This window comes from Rosa chinensis, chromosome 5 (assembly GCF_002994745.2).
Source record: "Rosa chinensis cultivar Old Blush chromosome 5, RchiOBHm-V2, whole genome shotgun sequence".
NCBI classification, from domain to species: domain Eukaryota; kingdom Viridiplantae; phylum Streptophyta; class Magnoliopsida; order Rosales; family Rosaceae; genus Rosa; species Rosa chinensis.
The window spans coordinates 61,474,774-61,502,261 of NC_037092.1; the positions used below are offsets into that span (position 1 = coordinate 61,474,774).

Here is a 27,488-nt window from a genome sequence, read left to right on the forward strand (position 1 = left end):
ATAATTGGACTCCGGAATATGTTATGTTCCCACAGGTCTTAAATTATAGTTCTTTAGAAGGATGTTGTCATGATTTTTAGTGACATTCATAGCTCCAACGAGCTCATGAAACCTTGTGATCCGTACTGTAGTAACATCGATTCGATAGTTCTCTGCAACCATCAAATCAGAGAAGGGGAAGGTAGAGAGAGTCCTCTCAATCAATATCGCATCTATGATATCTTTTCCATAGAATTCCATTAAGGATTTAATGCGAAGTGCTTCTGAGTTGTAGTCAATAATTGACTTGAAATCACAAAAGCGGAGGCTATGCCATCTCACTTCTAGTTCAGGAAGTAGGGAGTCACGGACGTTGCCAAATCTTTCTTCGAGTGAGACCCACATCTTTCTGGGATCTTCTTCGTTCATATACTCATACTGGAGCGAATCATCCATATGATGAGTCATTAGGATGATGGCTTTCACCTTATTTGCCTCCAAGGCTTCTCTATTTTCTTCCAAAGCTTGAGCTTGCTCAACAGTTAACACGTCCTGGATAGACTCGAGAATCGTATCCAAGATTCCATCGGCCTTGAGATGTTGGCGGACATCGCGAATCCACTTGTGATATCCAGAGCTAGTTGTTCCCAATGAAGCGAAGTCTAGTTTGTTCAGGTTACTCATCCTGAAAGAGAACAAGAAAAAGGGGTTAGTTTCAGAGCGAAAAAGGCTACCACGAAAACATATAAAATTTCTGAGCGTAATCGCTTCCAAGAAATTAGGAATTTCCAAGCATAGTCTCTTCCAAGAAATTTGATTCCAAGAGGTATTGGATTTTATCGAAACAATGAAGTAAGTGGTCGATCATAAATTCTACAAACTGTAAGTTTGGAGGACTCTACAAGCTCCAAGCTTGGAGTGAGCACGAACCCCCACTGTTGGGCTATTGGTCTCCCCAATGAAGAAGAAAGGGGGGTAGAAGAAAGGAGGTTGCAAGTCCCTGAGAAAAAGAAGAGAAAATGAATAAAAACTCAAAAACGGGAACTTTTAGTAAAAAATACCTTGGAAAGTGAAGAAAAGTCGCCTGAAACTGGTGGCCGGCGGTGACTGGAGCTTGGCTGGTAGTGGTTGCAGGCGAGGCTGGCAGGGGTGTTGGCGAGGCTGTTGCAGGACTTGTGTGAGGGGTAGGCGAGGGCTTGCAGGGCTGGTGCGCAAGCTGTCGGTAGGTGTCGCGCAGGCTCTCCGCAGGTGTTGCTCAGGCTCTCGGCAGGTGTTGCAGGGCTATTAGCAGGCGCGCGCAGGGCTCTCGGCAGTGTCTCGGCAGGGGCTGCACAGGCTCTCGGCAGCGGTTCAGTCACTTCCTACAGCCGGTTCAGAGCTATTTCGACCAGTTCTGAGGGTGGCGCTGCTGGTTCGAGGCTCCTGGAATCTGGGGCTTCAATATATGTGGCGGCGGTTGCTAGGGATTGAAGGCTACGAAATTAGAGTTTCAGGGTTATGGCTTCGTGCTGATAACATGTTTAGGGAAACGATATTTGAGAGAATTGAGTCATACTTTCATTGATAATAAGGGCCTCTTTATATAGAGGATTATAAGGCATAGAATCAGAGTTATATAAGGAAACGTAATATTACATTGATTGGATATCTCCAAGATTAATCTCCGATATTATCTCTAATTCTAACCCTATTACCACTAGGTCAAGTAACCTAGAGTTTGGGCCAGACACGTATTTTGGATTTACTTGAACAATATTAAATATTTTTATTTTATTCATTTGTTTATTATTAACATACTTGAAATCATATTTAGCTTTTTGTTCATTTCCGTATGAAGATGAAGGGAAAAGTCATTTTTCACTTGAGTTGTAATGATTATGCAAAATGTGAAGTTCTAATAACATTGTCATTTAGGTTACCAAAATATTATTTGAAAAGTGAATTGGAAGGTTGTTGGTATAATCATTAATTAAATCACACCCCATACCCTATTCAGATTATGTCTGCCATTAACAGGCCTTCAATGCTTGCCTAAAAGCCTCATTTTTTAATAAAAAAAATCAATATTCAATGTAAAGACTCTCTCTGAATGGACCACATAAATGGTATTATATCATGCATGACATCGAAAGCTAGCTAAATACTGAATTACTCTAAATTGTTCAACCCAAGAACACTGAGAGAACATATATATATAACTGCTCATGGTGTAATGGGAAAAAGAAAGAAAATAAAAAGAAAAAAGTTGTTAGCTAATTGTAGATGAGATTCCTAAGTTGGTTTTAATTGTTTTATAACCTATTTAGGCAACAACATTAATATATGCCCACAATTTCGACTGCTTAACTAGAAATCAGAATCTTCTATGCATATCTAATACCTTCAAGTTTTAGTAAAAGCTTCTATAAATTCTTCATCATCCAATACACACACAAGTTGGTTAAGTAAAGTTCTGGTCTCTTTATACTTGTGCAAACATCCTTGTCTTGCATAACTTGCAATGGAGAAATCTGGTTGTGGCTCAGATGGTATTTTCAGGTCTTTTAGACCCTTTCTATTTGATCAACTCATTTTTCAGGTCCCTAAACCGTAAAAGGAGGACAACTCGATCCTTCTTGGTATTAAGAAAAACGATGTTGTCTTCCTTTTTGCTCCAAACTCGATCTAGTTCCCTATCTGTTTTCTTGGCCTTGTTGCAATCGTTGCCATTACAACCACTTCTAATATCTTTACACTGTTTTTGAGCTATCAAAACAAGTGAAAGATTGCAAACCAAATCTTGTTACAACTATTCTTGAGTTGTGGGGCAAAGTGAAGGATTTCAATCTTCTAGCAGTGATGTTAGGCCATCTCTAATCTTGATGGTCTAAAATAGACCATGTTCTGAAATTTTAGACCCTATAAAAGTAATATTCATCCAAATAGTAGGGTATATACTTTTCTCAACTCCAATTGTTCGGGGCTAAGCTATAATTTGCATAGCAACATTTGCATGTGGTGGACTAATCTAGAACCCTTCTCCATCCACTTGTGGTCTACACTCTACAACATGGTCTGAGTGTAAACTAACCTTTAGCTTTTAAACCCTCAATATTTTTTTAATTTTTTGTAATAGATCTAACCTATTATTGGAGATGATATTTGGAAACGTATGGTCCAAAGGGTGGACTTTAGACTTAGGATTGGAGATGGTCTTAGGATCAAAAGCTTCTTCTTCCCTTACTCCAATATTGATTTCAAGAATCACAAGTTTTCATGATTTTATTTAAATGGAGCCAAGGAGAAGATCCGGATCCATTTTGTATGGAGCCAAGCTTTTCTTTCTTTATTATAATTAATTAAGGGGAGCGAAATCTATACCCCTTAATCCTTGTTTTATAATCTACACTCTAAGTTTCCTTTTTTTGTAACTTAATTTTTTTTTTTTTTAAAACTTAAATTTTGTCTTTTTATAAGAATTTTGACCAAAGAATGAAAGGAGGAGTGTGGATTACAAACTAGGGAGTATGGATTTCACTCCCCTTAATTAATGTTGCCTAATTTGGTTGAAATCTGGGTATGGCCTTAATGAAATTTTTTAGGTCTCTTAGAGCATCTTTAGCAATGCTAGCCATTTTTTAATCAAATTTTAGCCAAAGTAGCTACTTTAGAAAGTCTCCTTGGTCTATTTCCTCTTCCAAACTACCTCTTCTCACTCAAGCAAACCTGCCCCCACTAAGTCACTATATCTGAATCCTCTGGAAGTCTATGGTCATCAAAGTCTCCTATGTCTCCCCTTGTATTCAATAGTTTCATTAATCAAGACTTGAGGGCAGCCGCACCAGCCATTTATTAAAAAAAAAAAAAAAAAATCCCAAAGATCCCATGAGAGATGAACCGAATAGACCCAAAGAACCCATGAAAAGCTCATTTCACTAATTACAAACAATTACAAATAGATCAAACTAATTCCCATAATAATCCCAAAATCATGGCTGAAAAAATAGATCAAATTTTTGTAGAGAAGTAAACCAACACCGTGCAGTTTTGGATTAACCATCAACTATATGATGGTATGGTATATGAGTCTAACATCTTAATATTAGATTAGATTAGAAAACTAACACCATGGTATATGGTTTGATAGAAGCATGTGGAGTTCTTTCAATGGAGAAAAGGCTAGAAGGGCCTCAAAATACTAGTTTAGCTGGCCGTCTTATTGTAGGCTTTGAATATTAGATAATTAGTGTAAACACACTCTAGCCTCTCCCTCCCTAGCAATTGGGGGAGATATGGGTAAAGCTATGTGTGTTTTTAAATCCAGTTTTTCCAAGTCTTTTTGTGCATTTTCATCATTATCTTTGTTTCAAGGAATTCTTCTATGGCACTTTGATGTATTGATGCACCAAGTAGGTCGGCTTCATACAGTAGGGAACTGACTCCATCTTATGGTAGACTAGTGACAGTCTTATCTACTGATATAAAAAGATGGTCCCCTAGTGATGCACTAATACTTAAATGTGCCGTAAAATTTTTCATTCTTCAAGCTACTTTAAATTATTTAGGGGATTCAATTAATCATATTATGACAAAACCATGATTAGCTGATAAACTTCTTTCCAGGGTATATTTCAACACAACCCACAGGCCCCGAAGATTAATTTAGATGAAAATCTATCGCTTTTTTGTTGAAGTGAGCATCTCATGTACCGAGTCTTTGATGCAAGGATGAAAATATCCTTGATATTTCCTCGAAATTTCCATTTTTTACAAGCACCGATATTAATTTTCACATCTTTCCGATATTTCATTTTTATTCTATTTTTAGCTGATTATACAATTTTGATGTAAAATTTTGACAAAATTTCCATCAATATTCAATATTTTCTCGATATTTCTATTGAAATATCATTTTTTCAAACTATTGATATTTCTATGACTTTCGATATTTTAGTCATGACTTTGATGTACCAGTAATGATAATCTAATACGATAGGTTGATGTGACGAGAAAAAAGAAAAAGATAAACCATCAGTTTCATAGTTAACTTACTTTATATCAAATTTTCAAAAAAAAAAAAAACATGCTTTGTATCATTTGACAATCATATGTCTAGACAATAAATCTCCAACCGGAAAAGGACGACACTTACCAGAATTCAACACCGCATTTTGGGTATTGATCATCTTTTTAATTAGTCAGCCTGCACATAACTATTTGACAATCCCAATATGGTTTTGTTTCTAACCATGCAACATAACATTTCTATCCGTACCAAGACAGACATTCAACCATAGTTTAGGTAACAAATTCCTCATTCTCTGAGTAATCTCCCAGCTTTGGTTTTGTCTGCATCACCCTTAATACTTATAGTCCCACAAACCCATTTACCCCGAAGTCGTTATCTTTCTATCAAAAACAACATTGGGTATACCCATCACTCTTCTCTGACTTAATTTTGCAATGGAAACATCTGGGTATGGCCGTGATGGAGTTTTCAGGTCACTCAGACCACCTCTGGTACTACCCAGAGACCCAAATCTCAGCATGGTCTCTTTCCTCTTCAAAAACTCTTCTTTTTATCCACACAAACCTGCCCTCATTGATACCGAGTCCTCTGAAACCCTGTCCTTCTCCCAGTTCAAGTCAACGGTCATCAAGGTTGCCCATGGCTTAATCCATCTGGGTATTAAGAAACACGACGTGGTTCTGATTTTCGCTCCCAATTCAATCCAGTTTCCTATTTTTTTCCTTGGAATTATTGCAGTTGGTGCCATTGCAACAACTTCAAATCCTCTCTACACTGTTTCAGAGCTTTCCAAGCAAATCAAGGATTCCAATCCAAAACTGGTTATAACTGTGCCTGAATTGTGGGAAAAGGTGAAGGGTTTAAATCTTCCAGCAGTGATTCTAGGACCGAAAGGTTCATCTTCCCAAATTGAATCCAGCTCAAGAATTGTGGGTTTTCATGATTTGGTTCAGTTATCTGGGCCTGTCTCGGATTTCCCTAGTGTAAATGTTAAGCAGACTGATACTGCTGCGCTGTTGTACTCTTCAGGTACAACAGGCCTCAGCAAAGGTGTGATTCTGACTCATGGGAATTTCATTGCTTCCTCTCTGATGATCACACAAGATCAAGAAGTGGCTGGAGAGATGCACCATGTGTTTCTCTGTGTGTTGCCAATGTTCCATATGTTTGGATTGGCCGTCATCACTTACGCGCAGCTGCGGAAGGGAAATGCTGTGATTTCGATGTCCAGATTCAATCTGGAGAAGATTTTGATGACTGTTGAGAAGTACAAGGTCACCCATTTGTGGGTTGTGCCTCCTATTATACTTGCTCTGTCAAAGGACAGTGTAGTTAAGAAGTACAATCTTTCATCTTTGAAGCATATTGCGTCTGGTGCAGCTCCTCTGGGGAAAGAGTTGATGGAGGAGTGTGCAAAAATTATTCCTCAAGGTGTAGTTATTCAGGTACTTAATCAAGCTTATCCTAATTTATAGTGTGATTGACACTAGTGGCTTTGGATTAGTTTTTTCTTGAATAAGATTTTCAATTGAAAATGTTCAGTTGATGTGAAGTATTGAAATTGGGAAGTGGAAAGAGTAGCCATAATCTAGTGTTGCAAACGCTAGGGGTGTGAAGAGGTTTTGGAAGTCGGTTTGTTTTGCATGTTTAAGGTGGCCTCAGTTTAGTAGCTTGGAGTTTAAAACTTCTTCATTGGTTAGATGTTTGCTTGTTTTGCAGGGTTATGGTATGACAGAAACCTGTGGAATTATTTCAATTGAGAATTCACTAGTAGGACCTCGACATAGTGGTTCAGCTGGCACTCTTGTTTCTGGAGTTGAATCTCAGATAGTCAGTGTAGATACACTGAAGCCTCTCCCTCCAAAGCAGTTGGGGGAGATATGGGTTAGGGGGCCTAGTATGATGATGGGTAAGTGCAATTTGAATTTGGTTGTTGTTAATCTTAGAGAAAAGAAAGAACAATTATTCTGCATTTGAACGGGCAGTTCATTCCATTTGCATTGCAATCCATATTCTATTAGAGAATGCATTTTTTTTTTCTGGTAGCTAGTTTGCGTATGGAACAATAACAATGAAACATGAGGTACCTTGGACCGCTTTTGATGAAAATTTTTGCAGTAGAAATTTTGATTGATATTTTGTAGGTTTCATGTCTAATAGTCTGCACATATTTATGACAAAGGAATGTTTTTCCGCTTGGGACGGGTGTATTCAACACCTATGGGCAAATTGTAGAAAACTCCGTTGGTTGGGTGAGTTTGTCAAATCTGATTGAGTGATTGCCAATTTTGGCAGAGGCTGCACTGTGTCAAACTATGAATTTGTTCAAGTATCACTGCTGACTGCAACCTATTTCAAAGGGTATAGTTGAAATTCGCAAATTGCTGGAACCAGTGGCGGATCCAGGATCCAAGAGTTGTCTAGGCTTATTAGAAGTACACTAATTTATTTATTTTTGTTGAGGTTTGGAACCCAGTGGGAGGCTCATCCTCACCATTTATTATTTTCAATCAAAACATACAACGGAGGGGACATAAAACCAAACTCCGTAAATTAAAAACTACAAGCTAAAGAATATAAAGTTAGTAACACTAACCAGATGGAAAGGGCATCAACACTCAACAAGTCAACAGCAGTCAATTGAGTCTGAAAACGCTGCATTAGTTAGCCTCATAATATCAAATAGCTCCCCTTCTTTCTACAATTCAGCCTCATATTATTTACACAAGCAAGACAGATTTAAAAGGGATAGCTGAGTAGTCGACTAAGCCGAGTGAAACAAACCCAAAAGGCCAAAACCGATATCCCCTAATTCCTAAACAATCCAACAATCCCAATCATCAACTTATACCCAAAACTCAAAATCCCAACTCACAATTCATGGAGCCATGGAGGGCCAGAAGTCCAGAACTCTTCCAGAAACCTAGGCAATAAGCCAATCACTCGGTCATTCCAGTCTGCAACTCTGCAAGAAGCCAAGAATCTCCTCAAATATGCAAATCAAACAAGATACCCAGTGAAATGGAATATACCCAGTGAACCCACATTAAGAAAATCGAACAAGATATGAAATTGGCGTAAAGGAGACTAGGAGAGTGAGAGAAACCTTGGGCAGTTGGGCATTAGATCGGGCAATGGAAGGGAGAGGTGGAGATTGGTGAAGAAAAGGCGGAGCCGCCGGCCGCGGAGGTTCTGATACTCTGATATTTCCGATGAGTGAAAAATAGGCGAGGACTGAGGAGACGACTCTCTCGAAGCAGTCGACGTCTCGAAGCTGTGGCTGGGGGAGAACGCGGCTTTACCTCCCTATTCTTTTTCTTTTTTTCTTTTTTTCTTTGGGTATGGACTGAAATTAGATATATATATATATATATATATATATATATATATATATATATATATATATACTTGGTCGTTTTTTGCCAAAAAAACTGTCTAGGCTTGAGCCCATATAGCCCACCATGTAGATCCGCCCCTGGCTGGAACATTGTCATGTATCATCTAAGATTCCAAATGATAATTTTCAACTCATTTTTTTTATTACTTATAGAAGAGGCCTTGTAGTGATGCAAAGGAGTTCATTACCATGTGGATCGCACTCCCCTCACAATGTTTACTCTTTCCTGGCTGAAGATTTTATGTGGAATGTTTTCAGAGAAATTTAAGTTGGTCTGCCACTAAATGAATAATATGCATTTGACTACAATAACATAAGCATGGAAGACTTTATATGACATGGGAATCTAATTGCCCCTCCACTTTCCTATTTTTAGCATGGATTAAGAACACTTTTAAGCAGTAGCCTAGAGACATGTCAATATGATGCACACTTTAACTGAGGTATTAGTTTAACAGATAAAAGTACTCTCTTTTTCCAATGAGAATTCTCAGTTATGGATGCCTTCGTTCAATAAAATTATTCAAATCTAATCAGGTTGGAAACCTTTGCTCTAGATTTGTCCATCAAGTCTATTTGGCTTAAACTTTGTATGGAAGTTAATTGGTAGAACTTTTCATTGAGTTATATTTAAAGCTTTTATATGATAACATTTACTCTATATTCCTGCATATGATAACATCATGATTACATTACTCATTTTCAGGTTATTTTAACAACCCACAGGCCACCCAGCTAACTTTAGATAAAAATGGTTGGGTACATACGGGAGATCTTGGATACTTTGATGAAAGTGGCCAACTTTTTGTGGTTGACCGAATTAAAGAACTCATTAAGTATAAAGGTTTTCAGGTAACTTCTGTTTTTGAAGGAATCAATACATGAAATGTCTACTGGCGATTTTGGTTCTAACTAGTTCTATTGGGTAAAAGTAGTCGAACAGAGTAAAGGCAAAAAGAAAGTTTGAGAATTTCTAAATGTTATCTCTATCTTCTCCAAAGATGGAGTATATATATAAAGTATGCAGAACCCTAATAGGAAAGTGACTACCTAATTACATCGTAATATACTTCTCCTTAACTACATAATATTTTAAATAATTATACTATCCTAATTACATAACAATTGCTACAATCATGGGATACGATGCAGGAGTGACTCACACCAACACTTCCCCTCAAATTGGAGCATACAGATCACGTATGCCCAACTTGTCAAGTGAGTCATAAAAGGCTTTACTCGAGAGAGCCTCTGTAAGAATATCTGCTAACTGTTCTTCAGTAGGAACGAAGGGAAACAAAATGATCTGTCCATCCAGCTTCTCTTTAATGAAGGTCGATCTACCTCCACATGCTTTGTGCGATCATGCTGAACAGGATTGTGAGCAATTTCAATTGCAGCCTTATTATCACAATAAAGCGTCATAGCCTTTTTCTATTTGAACCCCAAATCTCTCAACAAATTTCTCAACCACAACATCTCACAAAGTCCTTGGGCCATTCCTCTATACTCTGCTTCTGCACTAGAATGAGCGACCGCATTCTGTTTCTTGCTCTTTCAAGTAACCAAGTTACCACCCACAAACGTGAAGTAGCCCGAAGTAGACCTGCGATCTGTAATATTACCTGCCCAGTCCGCTTCTGTGTATCCGGAAACATCCAAGTGACTATGCTTTGAAAAGAGTAATCCCTTACCTGGAGCAGACTTCAAATACTGCAAAATACGAAATACAGCACTCATATGAGCCTCACTAGGATTATGCATAAACTGACTTACCACACTAACTGCATAAGCTAAATCTGGTCTAATGTGGGATAAATAAATCAACCAGTCAACTAACCTCTGGTATCTGGCTTTATTCGTAGGTACTTGGTCTAAATACTCTACTAATCAATGGTTTTGCTCAATAGGAGTATCAACAGGTTGACAGTCAAGCATACTTGTTTCTGCCAGCAAGTCGAGAACATACTTCCTCTGACTCAACACAATACAATCATTCCCACGAGCAACTTCAATTCCCAAGAAATATTTCAAAGTACCCAAATCTTTCGTCTTAAATTAAGAAAATAATTGACCTTGTAACATCTGAATCTCCTCAAAATGTCACAACCATGTAGTCAACATAAATAATCAAGGCAGTCACTTTACCACACCGATGCTTAAGAAACAAGGTGTGGTCTGAATTACTCTGCCGGTACTCAATTTTCTTCATGAACTTGGTGAACCTACCAAACCAAGCTCTGGGAGACTGCTTCAACCATAAAGAGACTTTTTCAATTTGCACACCACCTGCTTTCTAGTAGAAGTACCATATCTAGGAGACAAATCCATATAAACCTCTTCATGTAGATCACCATGCAAGAATGCATTCTTAACATCAAACTGTTGCAAATGCCAATCAAGATTAGCAGCTAACGAAAGAAATACCCGAATTGTGTTAATTTTGGCCACTGGTGCAAATGTCTCATCATAGTCCACTCCATACTTCTGCGTATAGCCTTTAGCCACTAATCTTGCCTTATATCTGTCCACTGAACCATCAGGATTGTGTTTCACAGTGTACACCCACCAACAACCAACTGTCTTATTCCCAGGTGGCAATGATACTAACTCCCACGTACAATTCTTCTCAAGAGCATCCATCTCGACTGTCATTGCCTGCATCCACTTCTCGTCCCTCATTGCATCCTGCACTTTACTAGGAAGTGATACAGAAGATAATTGATTCACAAAGGTGTTTGCACCTGTTTTTTGCATGTCGACCTACTAAGCTCTCGCTGTTGGATGAGAGAGAATTTTGGCTGAGATTAAGTAAGGGCCAAGAATGAAGTCACTCGATCATTCGATCGAGAATGAAATTAATTGGCCATTCAGCTGAGATGAGGAAATTAGTCAAATAAGCATTAGCTCAGCCGAGAATATAGAGTTTAGGTCATACGGCCGAAATGAAGGTGTTGACCGAAATCAGAGTTTTTCGGTCACTCGACCGAGATTATAGTTTTGAGTCATATGACTGGGCGTTGTTCGGTCACTTGACCGAGATTAGAGTTTTGAGTCTGAGATAAAGAAATCGTTCAGTCACTCGACCGAGGTTTGAGATTTTGGGTCGAACAACCCAAAAGATGATGAAAGTGGATCACACGGTTACATGGTTGGGAAATCCAAGTTCAAATGAGTGACTACACAGATGGGCCGAGAAGGAGTTTAGATATGCTCGGCCAAGCCCAACTGACAAACATCGGCCGACGAATCCATTCAAGTAAGGAATCCTCACAAGGAAAGAGTTCAAATCAATCAAGGGTTTCAATTGTGAAGAATCTAGCTATCAGCCGAATCATAACATTTATGGACGAATCAATCTTAAAAGGAAGGAGAATCCTACTTAAATTCCACGGCTTGGAGGACAAGTTAGCTAGGGTTTTGATTTGTATATATAGCACCTTGTAACTCATTGTAGAAGGTCCTGCACCACACAAATAAATCAATATACAACTTTTACTCAAACTTTTCTCTTACTCTTTCATAGGTACTTTGCCTTCTATTCAACTTTTATAACTTGTTTTCATTTCTAGTTTTCTATTTCAATTCAATACTTTACATTCAAGCACCTTACTTTCTTGTTTCATTTATTTATATGCACTTTACTTTTCGCACTTAGGAGTAGTTCGTAACGTAGAATGATTGTCTATTGATCTCTTTCGGCCAGTCCGGATTGGATCGATGCGATTTGTTGTTCACACACACATTATCTCACAACGTTTTGACAACCGAATCCACTTCACCTTCGTCTTTACCTTGATTTACGAGTACCTTCACCCGGTAGACCTCTCGCTTGTCACCCGAACCTTTGAGTTTACCCAAGAAGTGAACGTGATAGAAGATCCGGTCAGGATTGACGCCTAACTAAAGTCCTTGCAACAGAGACATCAGAACCTAAAGGCCGAGAGGGTTCCTTCCTCGGCCTACAATCATTTGAAAGAAGTCAGATCACGCACCATTCAAATCAGAAACCTCGCTTGGCCATTCGGCAGCGAGTTGGCACGCCCGCGTAATTTCAGAAGGACGATTCATCCACAAGTCCCTCGGCTCTCATTTCGGCCGAGACGATTTTGAGGCAAACAAAAGGCTATATACGACTTCGACAACCTATGAGTAGACATATAATTAGCTACAGGATACCTAGCCTTAGCATTCAAAATTGGTTCATATTTCTTTAGGGTCTAACCACGAGTGGAGCGTTCCAGTAAGACTCGTGTTTGAACCTGTATAGAATCGACTAAAGGAACAATACTGATAGACAAAGGTGGGTTAGGGGATTAAGGTAAACTACTACATACCTCAGGTGAAGACTGAGCAGGGGAGACCACTGATAGAGAGAGAGAGATACTGAACGGTTAGGAGCTTCTTCTTGAAGGGTAGGCAATTATGCAATTGTCTTTTCTGTTTCGGAATTCACAATGCTCTGTTTGGCAGTTACATGGCGAAGGGTAGACGATTCAGCAATTGCCTTTTCTGTTTCGGAACTCGCAATGGTCTGTTCAGCAGTTTCATGGCGATGGGTAGACAATTCAGCAATTGCCTATTCTGTTTCGGAACTAGCAATGCTCTATTCGGTAATTACCTTTTCTGTTTCTGCAGGAGTATCGTTGGTTTCCGGGCCACTAGACATTTCCTCTTCACTAAATGATCGATCGTTTGAGATAAAGCGATCGATCGTTGGTCCTGTTTGATATTGTCCTTCATAAAAAACACCCTGCTCCCCCTGACTATGAGTCGTAGAAGGTGGAAAATAACATGTATCCTCACTGAATGTCACATCCATGGTGACATAAAATCATTGAGAGGGAGGATGATAACACTTGTATCCTTTCTGATGAGTCCCATACCCGATAAAGACACACTTGAGAGCCCTTGCGTCTAACTTGGAACGTTGGTTCTTATAAAGATAGACATAGACTACACAACCAAAGACACAAGTAGGAAGGGTATTAAGAGATGGGATAGAGACATAACTAGACAATACCTCAAATGGAATACAACCTTGAAGAGAGGAAGATGGGAGACGATTAATAAGATGGGAGGCACACAACACTGCCTCTCCCTAAAGATATTTAGGCATATTGGCACTAAGGAGAAGGGTGCGACCCATGTCTAACAAATGACGATTCTTCCGTTCAGAGACCCTATTCTGTTTTGGTGTTTGTGGGCAAGTGGTTTGGTGAACAATTCCATGAGATTGGAAGTAATCATGAAATCAATGATTACGAGCATCATATTGGGTACGGAAAAGATTATGAAAAGCTGTAAAAGCAGAGAAGACTGTATCTTTTGACTTAAGTAAAACAACCCAAGTCAATCTTGTGAAATCATCAATGAATAAAACAAAATAGCGCATTCCAGAAAGTGTTGAATGTTTGGAAAGTCCACATAAATCCGAATGAATCAATTCAAAAGGCATAGTGCTAGAATGAAAGCTGGAAGGATAGCTAGACCTATGGCTCTTAGCTAAAGCACAAGTCTCACAATGTAAGCTAGACTCCTTTATTCCCAAAAACAGAGAGGGCATGGACTTCTTCATACCTCCAAAGGATGGATGGCCTAAACGGCGATGCCACAACCACAACTTATTCAACCGATCAGAACTCAATGTCAGGGCAACAGGGTTTTGCAGACTTGGCGGTGCTTGTGTATGTTCTGCATACATGTAATCCAAGTGAAACAGTCTCTCCCTCAGGTGTCCCTTGCCAATTATCACTCAAGTGCACAGATCCTGAAAGATGACATACATAGGATAAAAGGTTACAGAACATTTGTTTTGTGTATTCAACTGAGACACAGATAAGAGATGATGAGACAGAGATGGTATAAAGAGAACATTATGAAGAGTAATGGAAGGTGTAACCTGGACAGACCCAATTCCTAAGACCAGGAAAAACTCACCATTGGCATTAGAGACATGTGTTATGGATGGGGATGACAACTTAACAAAGAAAAACTTATCATAGGTCATATGATCACACGTACCAGAATTAATTATCCATGTATTACTACCAGTAAAGCCAGAAACACGTAAAGCAACACCAATTTTACCTCGTTTTTCCTGAGTTAAGTAAACATTACCCTTGGTGAGATCTTGACCCTCTACACCATAGAAGTCTGATTCTTGCTCCGACACCAATTGAATTGCAACCTTGCCCTTCTGACCGTTGTTACCACCTTTCCACCCAGAATTATTGGAGTTGCGTCTCATAAGCTGGGGACAATGACTCTTATAGTGACCATGATTTTTACAATAGTTGCAAATAACCTGATTGTTGAATGGAGCTGCTCCTTCCATTTTTCCTTCTTCAACCAGCAAATTTTGACAAAAACAAGGGGAGAAGAGGCTGACGGCAAGGTATGGGAATTTTAGGGTTTTAAGGCGAAAGGAATAGAGAACAAAGACAAAAGACAAACTCTCAAGGAGTACCAAAGACAAATTTGCAGCGGAAACAAATGAGACAGAGTCCAAAGGATCTCTGCTCTGATACCAAGTCAAACAGAACAAAGGCAAAGAGAAAGTGACTACCTTCTCTATCTTCTCCAAAGATGGAGTATATATAAAAAGTATGCAGAACCCTAATAGGAAAGTGACTACCTAATTACATCATAATATACTCCCCCTTAACTACATAATATTCTAAATAATTATACAATCCTAGTTACATAACAATTTCTACAATCATGGGATACGATGCAGGAGTGACTCACGCCAACAAAAGTTTGTGTATGAAAAACTAATTATAATAATAATAATGAAAACGGCGTGGGTTGATATTTTGATTTCTATGTAGGAGCAATATCTCCTGTCAGTTGGCTAATCATATGATTACCATGGTCTCAATATAAAATAAATTGTCACTGTTGCAATATCTCCTGTCATTTGGTTAATCATATGATTACCATGTTCTTAATTTGAAAAGACTCTGTCACGTTGTTTTCCTCACTCACATCGTAGACATCAGACAATTCCTTTGATTTGCCTGTTGCCTTTTATTTATTGTTCTTGTTTTATGCATGCTTTGTACATCCACTATACTATTCAATCATGTTTTCTTTGCTTTTGTGGTCCTCTGCTAGGTAGCACCAGCTGAACTTGAAGGCCTGCTAGTTTCTCACCCTGAAATATTGGACGCCGTTGTCATCCCGTAAGTTGTATGCACACAAGATTCATAACTTGTACTAATTACAGGACTTGAATAATTGGAATATTTGCACCATACAGATTTCCTGATGCTGAAGCTGGTGAGGTCCCTATTGCATATGTTGTGCGCTCGCCAAACAGTTCACTGACCGAAGAAGATATCAAGAGTTTTATAGCGAGTCAGGTAAGGAGGCAACTTCAAGGAAGAATCAACAGCTAACAATCTAAATTGGTTTCCTTGATGCTATAATTGTCTTCTTGCATTATGATCCATTTGCTTCTTGAAACAGGTTGCATCTTTCAAAAGACTGCGACGAGTGACATTCATAAACACTGTCCCTAAGTCGGCATCAGGAAAAATCCTCAGAAAAGAGATCATCGAGAAAGTACGATCCAAAATATAAGTATATATTCCTCATTCTCATGTTTGTTAATTAGATGAAGACCAAGTCTACAGAGCACCCACAACATCGAACATACTGCACTTGCTTTAAAGTTGCAGGTGGTTCTTATACTCATTATCGAAGAAGCTCAGCTCACAATAATTGTAGCTCATAATTCAAAAAGCAATATGGGACGATCCTGTCTTGATTGTTATACTTGGGTCTAAAGAAACCGGGACACAAACTGCCCCAAATGACTGTATCTAAGTGCATCCTTGCTGTTAGAGACATTTTGTACTCTAATCTTGCAGTCTTTGTTCCACTCTTAGACTCATCTCGCTTAGCTTTTCTCGAAACTCATGTTACACTTGAACAAAAGTCTATAAAGGTAAGCTTACGCTTAGCAGGGACTAGCCTCTTTAAGTCATTATTACCTAGATGTCACAATCGAGTTATCAAAAAATTCTTTAAAAAATGAATAATAGAAACGATGCATGTCAAATGAGCTTCACTTAATTACCCGTCAGTCCATATATAAAAAACAAAAGAGCATACACGTCCTATACCGTGTATTTTACCAACCGCGGGTGACTCTAGATATTTCGAATTTATGATCAAACACCCAATAACAATTCAATCCACATTCCCTTTTTGTTAGTCATCTTGCTTAACCTCGATTTCCAAAATCGAACAGCTCTATTAGCCCACCTGAAATTTGGCCAGACGAGTCAAGCTCAACCACACAAAAGCATTCATTTTTGGTAATTCAATTCGATATTCCACATATCCTTCCAAACTTCTTTTACAATCTATATGCACATTTCCCAACGCATATGTATCATGAATGACATCATAATCATTATAACACATACTTTTACATAAAGTGATAACATTCAAGATTTAATCAACCAATGTCAAACAATTCACTGGTTTCAGCTCTATTTATAAATTTAACAGAAAAGGTTCCTCGAGAGATCCTACCTAGAATCTAAGCTTCAAATCCAACACTGCTCAAAGTTAATAACACTGCGACTCACATTTTGAATCCTTACGCTTCTCGACAATACAAATCATCCCAAAATACCGATCGTAAACCGAGCCTCATAAAATGAGCCTTCTAGAAATAACCATTGGATCTAACTCAAACCTCTATAGATAGAAAGAAGACATCAAGACGAATCCGTAGCCTTTCGAGGATCCTAAATCGGAGTTACGAATCAAAAGTTATGATCCGTTGAAGTTTTAGAGAGAGAGAGCTAGACAAAGAAAGTCTCTCACAAATTGGTATTGAATATACGGCGTTAAGTTCCTATTTATAGGGAGAGAAGACCAATGATAACTTGTCATGTGTCAACACCAAAAACTTCCAACAAAGTGCTTGAAACACTTGTCAACTATAAAACAAAGTTTATGTCCATTTTTGACAAGTGGCAGAGGACTACTCTTTTAGGATAACAGCAACAAGGGTACTACTCCGTGGTCACCAAGTAAAGATTTCAACCAATCATGAGGCGCCATGTCACTAATAAATTCAATTTCCACCCAAACTTAAAAAAAATCATTAAAAATAGCTCGCCGAAAAATACTGTAAACTTGTGGCGACTGGCAACCTCTAGCTTTCATTTCCAAGCTCAAAAATAAAATTTGAACAACTTCAAAATTCAGAATCTCACATGGACATATTTTGAAAGACTTAAAAATGATTCAGTTTTGAATTTTATCTCTGCCTACACTAGTATACTTCATAATAACTAAAATACTTGTGATCAAATAAGTTTTTATGTTGTCCTATGATACTAGATTATAAGTCTTGAAAAGTTCTGTTAGCACTAAGAATGTAACATAGTTTAGTCTGCTGACAATGTAATTAAGAGATCTCCTTTCCCTTATAACTCTATAATGCAGCTGTAAAGAGAAACATGTATCTCATAATCATAATGATCATCTCATATTTTTTTTTTTTAGTTTTGATTTCTATAATCTTGAAGATGTCGTTAGAAAACACAAATGTCCGGTCACTTCATAGTCATAATTCCCCTAATGTCTCATACTCTAAAGACAACAAATAATTCAAAGTATTGAAACTACATGTATTAAGTATTTTTTTATTCATTTTTTTATTAGTAACATACTTGAAACTAGATTTAATTTTATGGTCATTTTCGTATGAAGATGAAGGGAAGAGTCATTTTTCACTTGAGTTCTAATGATTATATGCAGAATGTAAAGTTCTAATAACATTGTCACGTAGGTTACCAAAATATTATGGGAAAAAAATACAAACAGTACCCAACCTATGGCCGACTCCGAATTTCTGTACCCAAGTTTCCAAAACTATCACAATGGTACCCAGGTTATCTAGCGCAACCTAACATCCATACACGCCGTCTATAACAGTGTTAATTGTTATGCTAGGTGGCATAATTTCAGGGATATTTTAGTCATTCCATGCCTTAATCTTAGTTTTTAATTTTTATTAGTATTTTTCTTTAACTGAATTTTTTTTTATTAGTTATGTATTTACTTATAAAGGAATATCAGCCCTTCATTTCCACCCACTCTAAGATCCTACGGCTAGAAAAATAAAACCATAATTTTTGGCTTTCTAATCCATTTACTTTTTCTTTGCCAAAAGAAGTCCATTTCTCCTTCATCTTCTCTATTCCTTCTGAAACCAAAAGCCTACCTCTCTGTCATAACCACCGCCACCGCCACTGCCACCATCATCATCAAAATCTCTTTACAGCCCCAGAAGAAAAGAAGAGGTATCCCCACAGATCCATTCATAATTCTATTGGAAATTTTATCTTGATTAATTAATCAACTAGGCATAAGAAGAACTGAACAAATTTTGGCGGTCAAATACTAGATCAATATACAACAAGTCGGGAAGAGAGAGAGAACAAATCGGGAAGATAGAGAAAGAGAGGCAGGGATACAGAGAGAGGTAGAGAGTAATGATAGGAGCATTTAAATGTGGTATTTTAATAGTTAATTCCTCATATTTTGCTGAGTTAATTCCTTAACGAATCGATTTTTAACTCAATTTCTATTTTTTTAGGTACATTGGAGTAGATGATGATGAAATGAGCATTTTGGCCTGACAAAGCGTGTCTTGGAGAAATTGAGCCAATGAGAAAGCGAGCTAGACAAGAAATGAGGAGTGGCAGACTAACCATCCGAACTCCAAATGAGTTGAAACTTTCCAGATTAATTGTAGAAAGCCCAAGGATCATTTCTTATGAAGAGTGCCAGAGCAAACTATGAGTGGAAGGCCTTCAAACAATCAGCCCAATTTTCTACAGAAGCAAAACTGGAAAACTGGACCTGTAAGAGGTCCAGCAGCATTTTCGGCCCAACCGCATGGAATAAAAATCTGAAAATATGTCAGGATGATCTACACTCATAGTGGAACATTTCATATGAAGAAGTCGAAGACATATAATGAAGTCTTGTTGGAGAAATAATTGAAGGAATAAAGGGGCAGAAACTGACCTAAAAACAGCTCAATATTCACATGTTCATGTTTCCTACCCACATGAAGAAAGCTAGATGCTTTTCTCTTTTTCCTTGGATATATTTTTCTTCTACAATCTCTTTAATAGATCATCATCACTTCCATGTTGCTGCACCTTCATGCTTTGCTTTCATTTCATCATTTCTCTATCTTTTCCATATTTTACAAGTGAACTTAGATCCACTTTCATTATTTTTCTTCCACTCATCATTTCACTCTTCTTTTTCTTCCCTATATAAACACCTTCTCCTCTCATTCTAAGAGACATTCCTTCATCCATTCCATCTTCTTTGTCTCTCCATTTCCTTTCCATTTTCCTTTCCACCCTCTAGAGCAAGCCACGAGTTCAAGCAAGGCCAAGGGAGAAGAAGAATTGCCGTGAGCATCATCCTCCATCATCATCCTTGAAGCTTGCTTTCGAGATTCAAGAGACTACTTCCTCAATTCGTTCATCTCATCTCCATCTCACGGTGTAATCCGATTCTCCTTTGTAACATTTGCTTTGATTTCGTTGGTTTGTTCTAGTTGACATATATGTATGAACAAAGTATTATTTCTGGAATTTTTATGATTAATTGATATTTTCAGATTCATATCATTGTTCTTCGAGAGTTGCTTATGTGGGTTTGCTTAATTAAATTTGCGTTATAGATATCCTTTGTGTATTAATCTTATTTGGGTCGACACTTATAGGGTTTATGCATAATTGTTGCTAGGTTTAAGAACATGAAATCGACTTTTCGTTTTGTGTAAACTTGAATCAAAGTAGTAAAGGTTTTGTACAAAGATCGAATTTAATTAACAAGGATTGCAATTAGGTGGACTTTTCCATACTAAGTTGTACACTTGAGTTGATAGCCTTTCTCTATGTGTAATGCATTAAACATGTTATGATTAACTAGCTTTCTAGTGCTTGAATGCATGTTTGATAGGATTGATCTAGGTGCTTTCGCTTAGGTTAATTAGCATTGAAAAGTAAAATATGGGAAATTGTTTGCTTTTAACGTTTCACATGATCAACTCCTTTCTCATGACTTAGATGAACAATATTAGGGTTTGAATCAATTTTAATCATAAGTTTCAGTTTTGATCTTTGTTCTCTCATTCCATCTTTGTATTTATGTTTTTGCATTTTAATTATTTTGTTAACTTAGTTTTATTTTCGAAAATCCAAAAACAGAATCCCCCCTTTTTTCGTAAATAATGTTTATAGTTGTGAATATATTTGTGAATATTATACTTTGTTTTAATTTTAATTGTTTAATTGTTTGACAATGACAGGTGTACCCTCAATCCCCGGAATAGAACGATCCCTACTTACTTATATTACTAACGACATTTCAGGGTTAAATTATGCGCTTGCTATAAGCGCATCAAGTAAAGGGACTTAAGAATAGGGCTGGGTAAGCCTAGTTTTCACTGTATGGCCTGCACAATTGACTTCCGCTGCCTAGACGAAGGCTACGGTGGCAAAATCTACAAGCGCAAGCGGAACCCCGAAGCCGCCGCCACCGAGGAAGATGCCGCCATGGAAATCGACGCCTCCTACCCACCTCCGGCGAAGCGATCCACGGTGTCCTCCTCGGACAATTCAGACAAACCAGTCTTCGGCCGGCCGAGCCGCGTCGTCGTGATCGCTGGGAAGATCTCCGGGCTGAAGTCGAAGCATCTGCGGAAGCAGAGGTTGTCGGCGGTTCAAGTGAGCCGGAAGGGGACGACGTTCGAGGAGAGGGAGAAGAACAAGTCGGTGAAGAAGGCGTACAAGGAGAGAATGGCGGAGCTGAAGGGGGAGATTAAGAGGAACAAGGAGGAGAAGAGGAGGAAGAGGGAGGAGAGGGAGAAGAAGAAGAAGGAGAATATTCTCAAGACTGGGACCAATTAGCTGCAGATTATTTCCAAAAAAAGGGATGGGTAAGTAAATGACGCAAATACCCATCAAATATGTCACGTGGCACACGGGTTAACGCCGTCATGGACGGCAGGTACATATGTTGGGTCGGGCGAGATATTTCGGGTACCATTGTGATAGTTTTGGAAACTTGGGTACAGAAATTCGGAGTCGGCCATAGGTTGGGTACTGTTTGTATTTTTTTCCCAAATATTATTTGGAAAGTGAATTTGGAAGATGTTGTTGGTATACTTATTAATTAGATCACAACCATGCTCCATTCAGATTATGCCTATCATTAGCAGGCCTTCAATGCTTGACTATGTCATGCCGCGATGTTCAAGCACAATTTATTAAACAAATTAAACACACACAAATATTTCAGGCTCGATGGTTCAGACATCAACACTAAATACTTCGAAATCGGGTTGTGACAGTTTGGTATCGGAGCATAAGGTCACATACTTGATGATAATCAGTACTACTCGAGTGATGGCCCGTCTGCAACTGTTCCCCATCTGATACTCTTCGGTACTGGTATAATTATTGGGTAATGTGGTAGTTTTAGGTGTTGGTCAGGACTTAAGTCTTTAATTAGAATTTTAGGTTTGCCCTATAGGTATTGTGGTAGAGCTTTGTGTAACTTCTTTGAGTTGCAGTCTTTTGAGGAATGAGAACATCTGGATTGAACTCTGGTTGAGTTGTCGACGATTATTTCATGAAAACTGTATCCTCTTCTGTAGTAGTAGTTGTTTTGGTTGTTGGGGTTAGTGTTGGAGACATCATTGAGTGTGAAAGTGTGTGAAAATTTGTGTATGATATTCCTTACTTCCAAGTGTAGAAGGTCAAGTTTTAGTAAGGGAAAGTGTAGAGTATCGTACCCAAGGGATTGGGGGAAACCCCACCCTAGCTAGATCACCGCGAAAATAAACCTAGAAAACACATGCAAAGTCTACCTTTTTACAAGTTCAATAGTTTTGGCCCTTTGGAAGCCTAACTACCAAAAGTGATATTAACAATGGATAGTAGTGAATCGGCTTTTGAGTTAATTTTAACTATATTAAAATTAAAGTGCAAATAAAGCAAAATAAACTAACAAAGTGTAAGAGATTTGATCAAATGAGATAAAAGGGGTTGTAAGGCATCACACCTAACCTCCTTTGTGCAAATTCTAAGTAACGAAATCTAACATGCTCAAGCCAAGATGGAATCCCCCTCGGTTCTCTTGATTATCGAGTAACCAAGAAACAATTATACTAAAGAATGTATCAAAGCTACCCCTTGATTATCGGACATAACTCTCCTACAATCCTTTGAGTTTCTACCCATTCCTTGATTATCGGACACAAGTAGACCTATGTAGATGCAAACTAAGATCCCTTGATTATCGGACACCTAAGCCACATCCACATGATAAGCTCAATTGTAAGGACCCAAGCAACCTTATTTGATTATCACAAGATTACTATTTCTACATTTGTAACATGCTTTAGTTTACTAAGTTTGTCAAGCCTAGCATACTTCCATGAAATTATCAACATTTACCAACCTTAGGTGACGAATCTAAGAAGCATAAATGATGAACAATTAAACTAGCAAAGTAAACATTCATGGCATGACCCATATTAAATTTAACTACATAGTTTGTACACAAATTCGGCCCCCCAAAATTATTCTACTCACAACTCATAGTTCCATAAATTAAAGCCATAAACTTGTAAAGCATCAAGTTAAGAGAGAAAATAGTAGATAAAGGAAGGAATACCCACGGGTTTGGTTTTAAAAAGAACCAAACCGTACCTCTAAGTACACTTTCTACCCTCCAAGATGCAAAATAAGGTGAGAAATGTTTCCTAGCATGGTATTTTTGGTTTCTAATAAGAGAAAGGATCCAAAAACACCATGCAACTCCACAAAGTCTCTTAGAAGTATGATGAGCAAGACTCGAATATGTGAAACTAGAGTTGTGATTGATCAAAAGTGTATAGATACTTCGGTTTTGGTAAGGAAAAACCAAGAACCCAAGAAGCTATACACCTATCTCTACACAAAACTAAGAAACTATGAACTAAAGCTATGAAACTAAGAGAAATGTGTGAGAAAGTGAGAGAAGAACATGAAAAACGTCCACCATGAGGGGATGGTGTTTTTATAGGCCAAGAGTGATGAATGGAGGGTGGAGATCAAAGGAAATGAAGGGCTAGATGTAAAGAACAAATGTGTAAGCACAAAATGTGGATCTAATCCTTAACTCTACATGAAAATGGCCTAGAAAGCCCATATATATTTTGGTGGAAGAGATAAAGTAAGGATAGAAGGGTCATTGGGAGACAAAGGTGTAAGATGTAAGAGGAGAACCACTTGTCATCCTTCAAATTTTAGATTTCAAAATAACCTACACCTAAAGTCTTCCCACCTAAACTCTCTAACCCTAGTCAACAGCTGTTCCATGCCCCCCAAACATGTCTTTGGCTAGAAATGGTTGGAAATTCGGCATTGACCTCCATTGACCCATTTTTTTGTCCTTTTGCGCACTTTCTTCTCCTTTCTTCCTTCAATTGAATCTCCACGGAGACTTCGAAATTGGCCTTCGGTTTCTTCATAAAAAATGTTCCTCCATGAGTGTAGGTCATCATGGTAAAATTTCAGAGCTTAATTTACCGTGGTATGGCCGTAAATTCTGCCGGAATCATTACAGCTCCGGTTTAGTAGTTTTCGTCTTTTAGTCAGAAACTTGTACCGATCTTTTGAAGGCCTTCCACTCCGAACTAGCTCTTACACTCTTCATAACAAATGATCCTTAGGATGTCTAGAATAGATCTGGAAATTTTGGTCAGTCTTCCGCTCCTCCTTCCTTACCTAGCTCAGTTTCTCCTAGCCGAAGTAGGAAAATGTCCTGAGACTGACTTTTTAGTGCATTTCCAAGCTTCTCCATCATTTCCTAGCATGATAAGGAAAACATAATAAATAGATATAAATAAACACAAAGGCTAAGAAAAAGTGCAAGATTGGGGGAATAATTACTAAGTAATTATGGACCTAACAGTTAGGACGTTTGACCTATGCTTGTATTTAATGTTGGTACAAGTATTCGAACAATTGTGATTGTGCTTCTTGTGTGTTGGATCGACATATGTTCTGGTTGGAAAGTACAGTTATTAGTTACCTTGTTGGGTGGAGCATTTTATTTATGCACATTTGTTATGTGTTTGGAGTGGCTTCGCTGTCTCTAGCTAGATCTTTTTATGTGGCTTAGCATCATGGTATGTTGTTGAAAATTATGTGTTTAGTGATGCCTTTGATTTTAGTTATGGTGAAGGTTTCTGAAATTTTTATTGCGGTTATGCAATGCTTGTGGTGACTTATGTGTAGGTTAGAGAGGCTGAATCTTACTTTGATTTTGGTTATGAGACGATAGAAAATTTGTTGAGTGGTGATGCATGCATGTGTTATTATTGTAGTAGAGACTTTGTATAGTTTTAGTTTGTGAAAAGATTACCTTGTGATATTGGAATGGTTGAGTTGAAATGAAGGTGTCATTTTCAATTCCTGAAATTCTAGTGTTGCGTTATCGGTGTAGTGAGGCAGATACTATTTTGAGGACAGGATTATGAACTCATGTGTAGTTTGTGTGTGTTAATGCTCAAGTCTGGCGGTAGCCGACTCTTCGCTTAACGCGGGTCCGATGGGCGGACCACTACTCCGAGGATTAAATGACTTCCGCTTGCTGCAACACGAGAGACAGGGCGTCAGAGGGAGACCGCGTTGGGCGGTCTTCACTTCTTCGATGCCTAAGTCAGTCACTGTATGGGCAACATAGAAATAAATGAGTAGTAAATGCGTAATTAATGAGGAGAGAGGAGAGAACCTTTTATAGGTGAGGAGGAGGTTGATCTCCTTCTTGTTTTCGATGTGGGACTGATGTGCTTCGATACCCAGCATCTGGAGCTTCTGATGCTAGCTTGGCGAGGCGCGTTGCGGCGCGTTAGCTGTGATCTAGGGGCGATCCCGGGCTCGGGTAGTAGCCCGCCTGGCTGTGTCTCCGCAGGTCCCCCACTTGGTTAGATTCAGTACCTCTGGCGGTACAATGAGCGTGGCTCATTATAGCTAATTATGCTTGCAAACGTACAAGTAGGTACAAGTCCCCCAAGTCCCCAGTCAAGGAGGGCAATCTTGGTTGGGGAGTTGATCGGCGGTGTGAAGCGTTTTCTCCGCTTAGACTTGCAAAAAGCATAATTAGCGTCATTGCGTTGTCAACCATGGACTTACTGAGCGATCGCTTTATACCCCTTCGGGTGGGCCCCTGCTAGGCCCGCCAGGGAGTCCCCCACTCCCTAGCCAAGAGGGACCTCCGGATGGTCGGCAAATTGTTTGTTGAGGGGAAGCTGTGCGGAGCAGAGGGTGTTGGGTAGCGAGCCCAATCTTAGTACCCAAGTGATGGGGGTCAACGTACCTGATCAGGGTCGTCGTAGACTGTTGACAGTCCCCGTGTCCCGTAGGGACTGTCTGACCGTAACGCCGCGTGGCGGTCGTTGTCAGAGTGAGGCGTAGCCTCGGGATTCGCCGCTGGCGGATACCCCCCGCTAGTTGTAGCAGGAAACATCGTCGCGTAGACGTGTTTTGCGGTAGCTATTGAGCCGAGTTGCGCTCAGCAAAGCACGGGGTTTGCAAGCGAAGGGAGCTTTGCCGGTAGTGTTGCGTGTAACAGAGGTTGCCTGTTGCAAGTTGATGAGTGGAAGTTCCGAGACTTCGACAATCGTAGGGTGTTAAGGGAGAACTCCCGCTGGCCGGGTTTCGCCAGCGGACCCCACCAATTGGAAAGTGACGAGAAGCTCCGCTAGCGGTGTTTCGCTCGGCGGACTTCGATACTTGGAAAGTGACAAGTGAGAAGTTCCGCTAGCAGGGTTTCGCTCAGCGGACTTCGATACTTGGAAAGTGACAAGTGAGAAGTTCCGCTAGCAGGGTTTCGCTCAGCGGACTTCGATACTTGGAAAGTGACAAGTGAGAAGTTCCGCTAGCGGGCTTTTGCTCAGCGGATACTGCCGACGATTGGCGCCCTCTTCCCAAAAGTGGAGGCTTCCATTAGACGCTTTGTCTGATGGTGGTTGACATGTGGCGAACGCCTAGAGGGTTAGCGTGCGGAGGCGCGTTTCCTCCGCCTAGCCGTCTCCCTGCCATTAATGCTGAGTAATGATGGATTTTGTAACCGAGGCGACGCCTCGGTTAATCCGGAAAGTAACTGGAGTCGTGGGACACGTGGACAGCTGATATTTGATGTCGTTTTTCAGCGGACGGCGTAGAACCGTTTAACGTTGACATAAAAGGGGGGAAGTTGGCTGATTTTGACACTTTGCTCTAAACTTTGAACTGTACTCGTCGTCTTCAAGCTCTCTGCGTCTGTGATCGGAGAAGAAAGCTGAGGCGATTTTGCTGAGTCATCATACGTGGAGAAACCGACGAACTCCGGACTCGCAGACAAGTGTGCTCAAACTCCTACCAGAGACTCCATCGTTGAGGTTGGTACTCTGATCTGTAACTCTGTTTCATTGATTGTCTGTCATGGCGAGTTTCTGGGTTTTGGGTATTTCTGTGATGTTGTTCGTTGACGTGCTGTGAGGGTATGAGAGTGGGTTTGGAGATGGGTTGCTGTGTTTGGCAAAGTTGGGGCTTTTAGGGGTTTGCTAGATGGTCGAATCTGGGTTTGAGTGCTTGTTCTTGTTTTGGTATTTTCTGGGTAACTGTTCTTCATGTTCTTGGGTACTAACTGATATAGGTATAGGTTAGATCTTGTGTGAGCTAACTGATTTGGGTTTAGGGTTTTGGGATGGCCGATGTCATAGAGATTTCAAGCAGTGAGGATTCCGGATCTGAAGTGTCGTTCAGCGCGGCGGATAGAAATTTTATTGACTCGTTGTGTCTGTCTGCCCGTGCAGGAACCTCACTGTCAGAACCGCTAGAGGTTGAGCCGCTACAGACCATACCGTGGGTCGTAGCTATGGGTCGTGCGTTGCGTCCAGAGAGTTCTAGGGTGGGGGAGGATGCCGCTGCCCGTACTATGCACGAAGAGAGCTTAGAAAGCAATAGCGCAGCCAGCGGTTCCACTGGGGGGGGAGGTGTAGCGGGAGAGGATATC

At 39.4% G+C, this 27,488-nt stretch overlaps 3 protein-coding genes across 3 annotated transcripts in view; 2 read left to right on the plus strand and 1 right to left on the minus strand.

The window, feature by feature from the left end:
- LOC112165551 (lactoylglutathione lyase) overlaps positions 1-27,488 on the minus strand; it is an 80,693-nt gene that overhangs the window by 37,143 nt on the left and 16,062 nt on the right. The gene's annotated exons all lie outside the window — the stretch shown is intronic.
- On the plus strand, positions 5,181-16,297 carry LOC112165546 (4-coumarate--CoA ligase-like 7). Its single transcript, XM_024302094.2, has 6 exons — positions 5,181-6,432; positions 6,707-6,896; positions 9,091-9,236; positions 15,504-15,571; positions 15,649-15,751; positions 15,858-16,297. Exons 1-6 carry the CDS (start codon positions 5,422-5,424, stop codon positions 15,969-15,971), a joined length of 1,632 nt encoding a protein of 543 aa, XP_024157862.1. The 5' UTR covers positions 5,181-5,421; the 3' UTR covers positions 15,972-16,297.
- Positions 20,749-21,573, plus strand: LOC112163792 (MAP7 domain-containing protein 2). The gene has a single exon (XM_024300050.2). It carries the CDS (start codon positions 20,891-20,893, stop codon positions 21,347-21,349), a length of 459 nt encoding a protein of 152 aa, XP_024155818.1. The 5' UTR covers positions 20,749-20,890; the 3' UTR covers positions 21,350-21,573.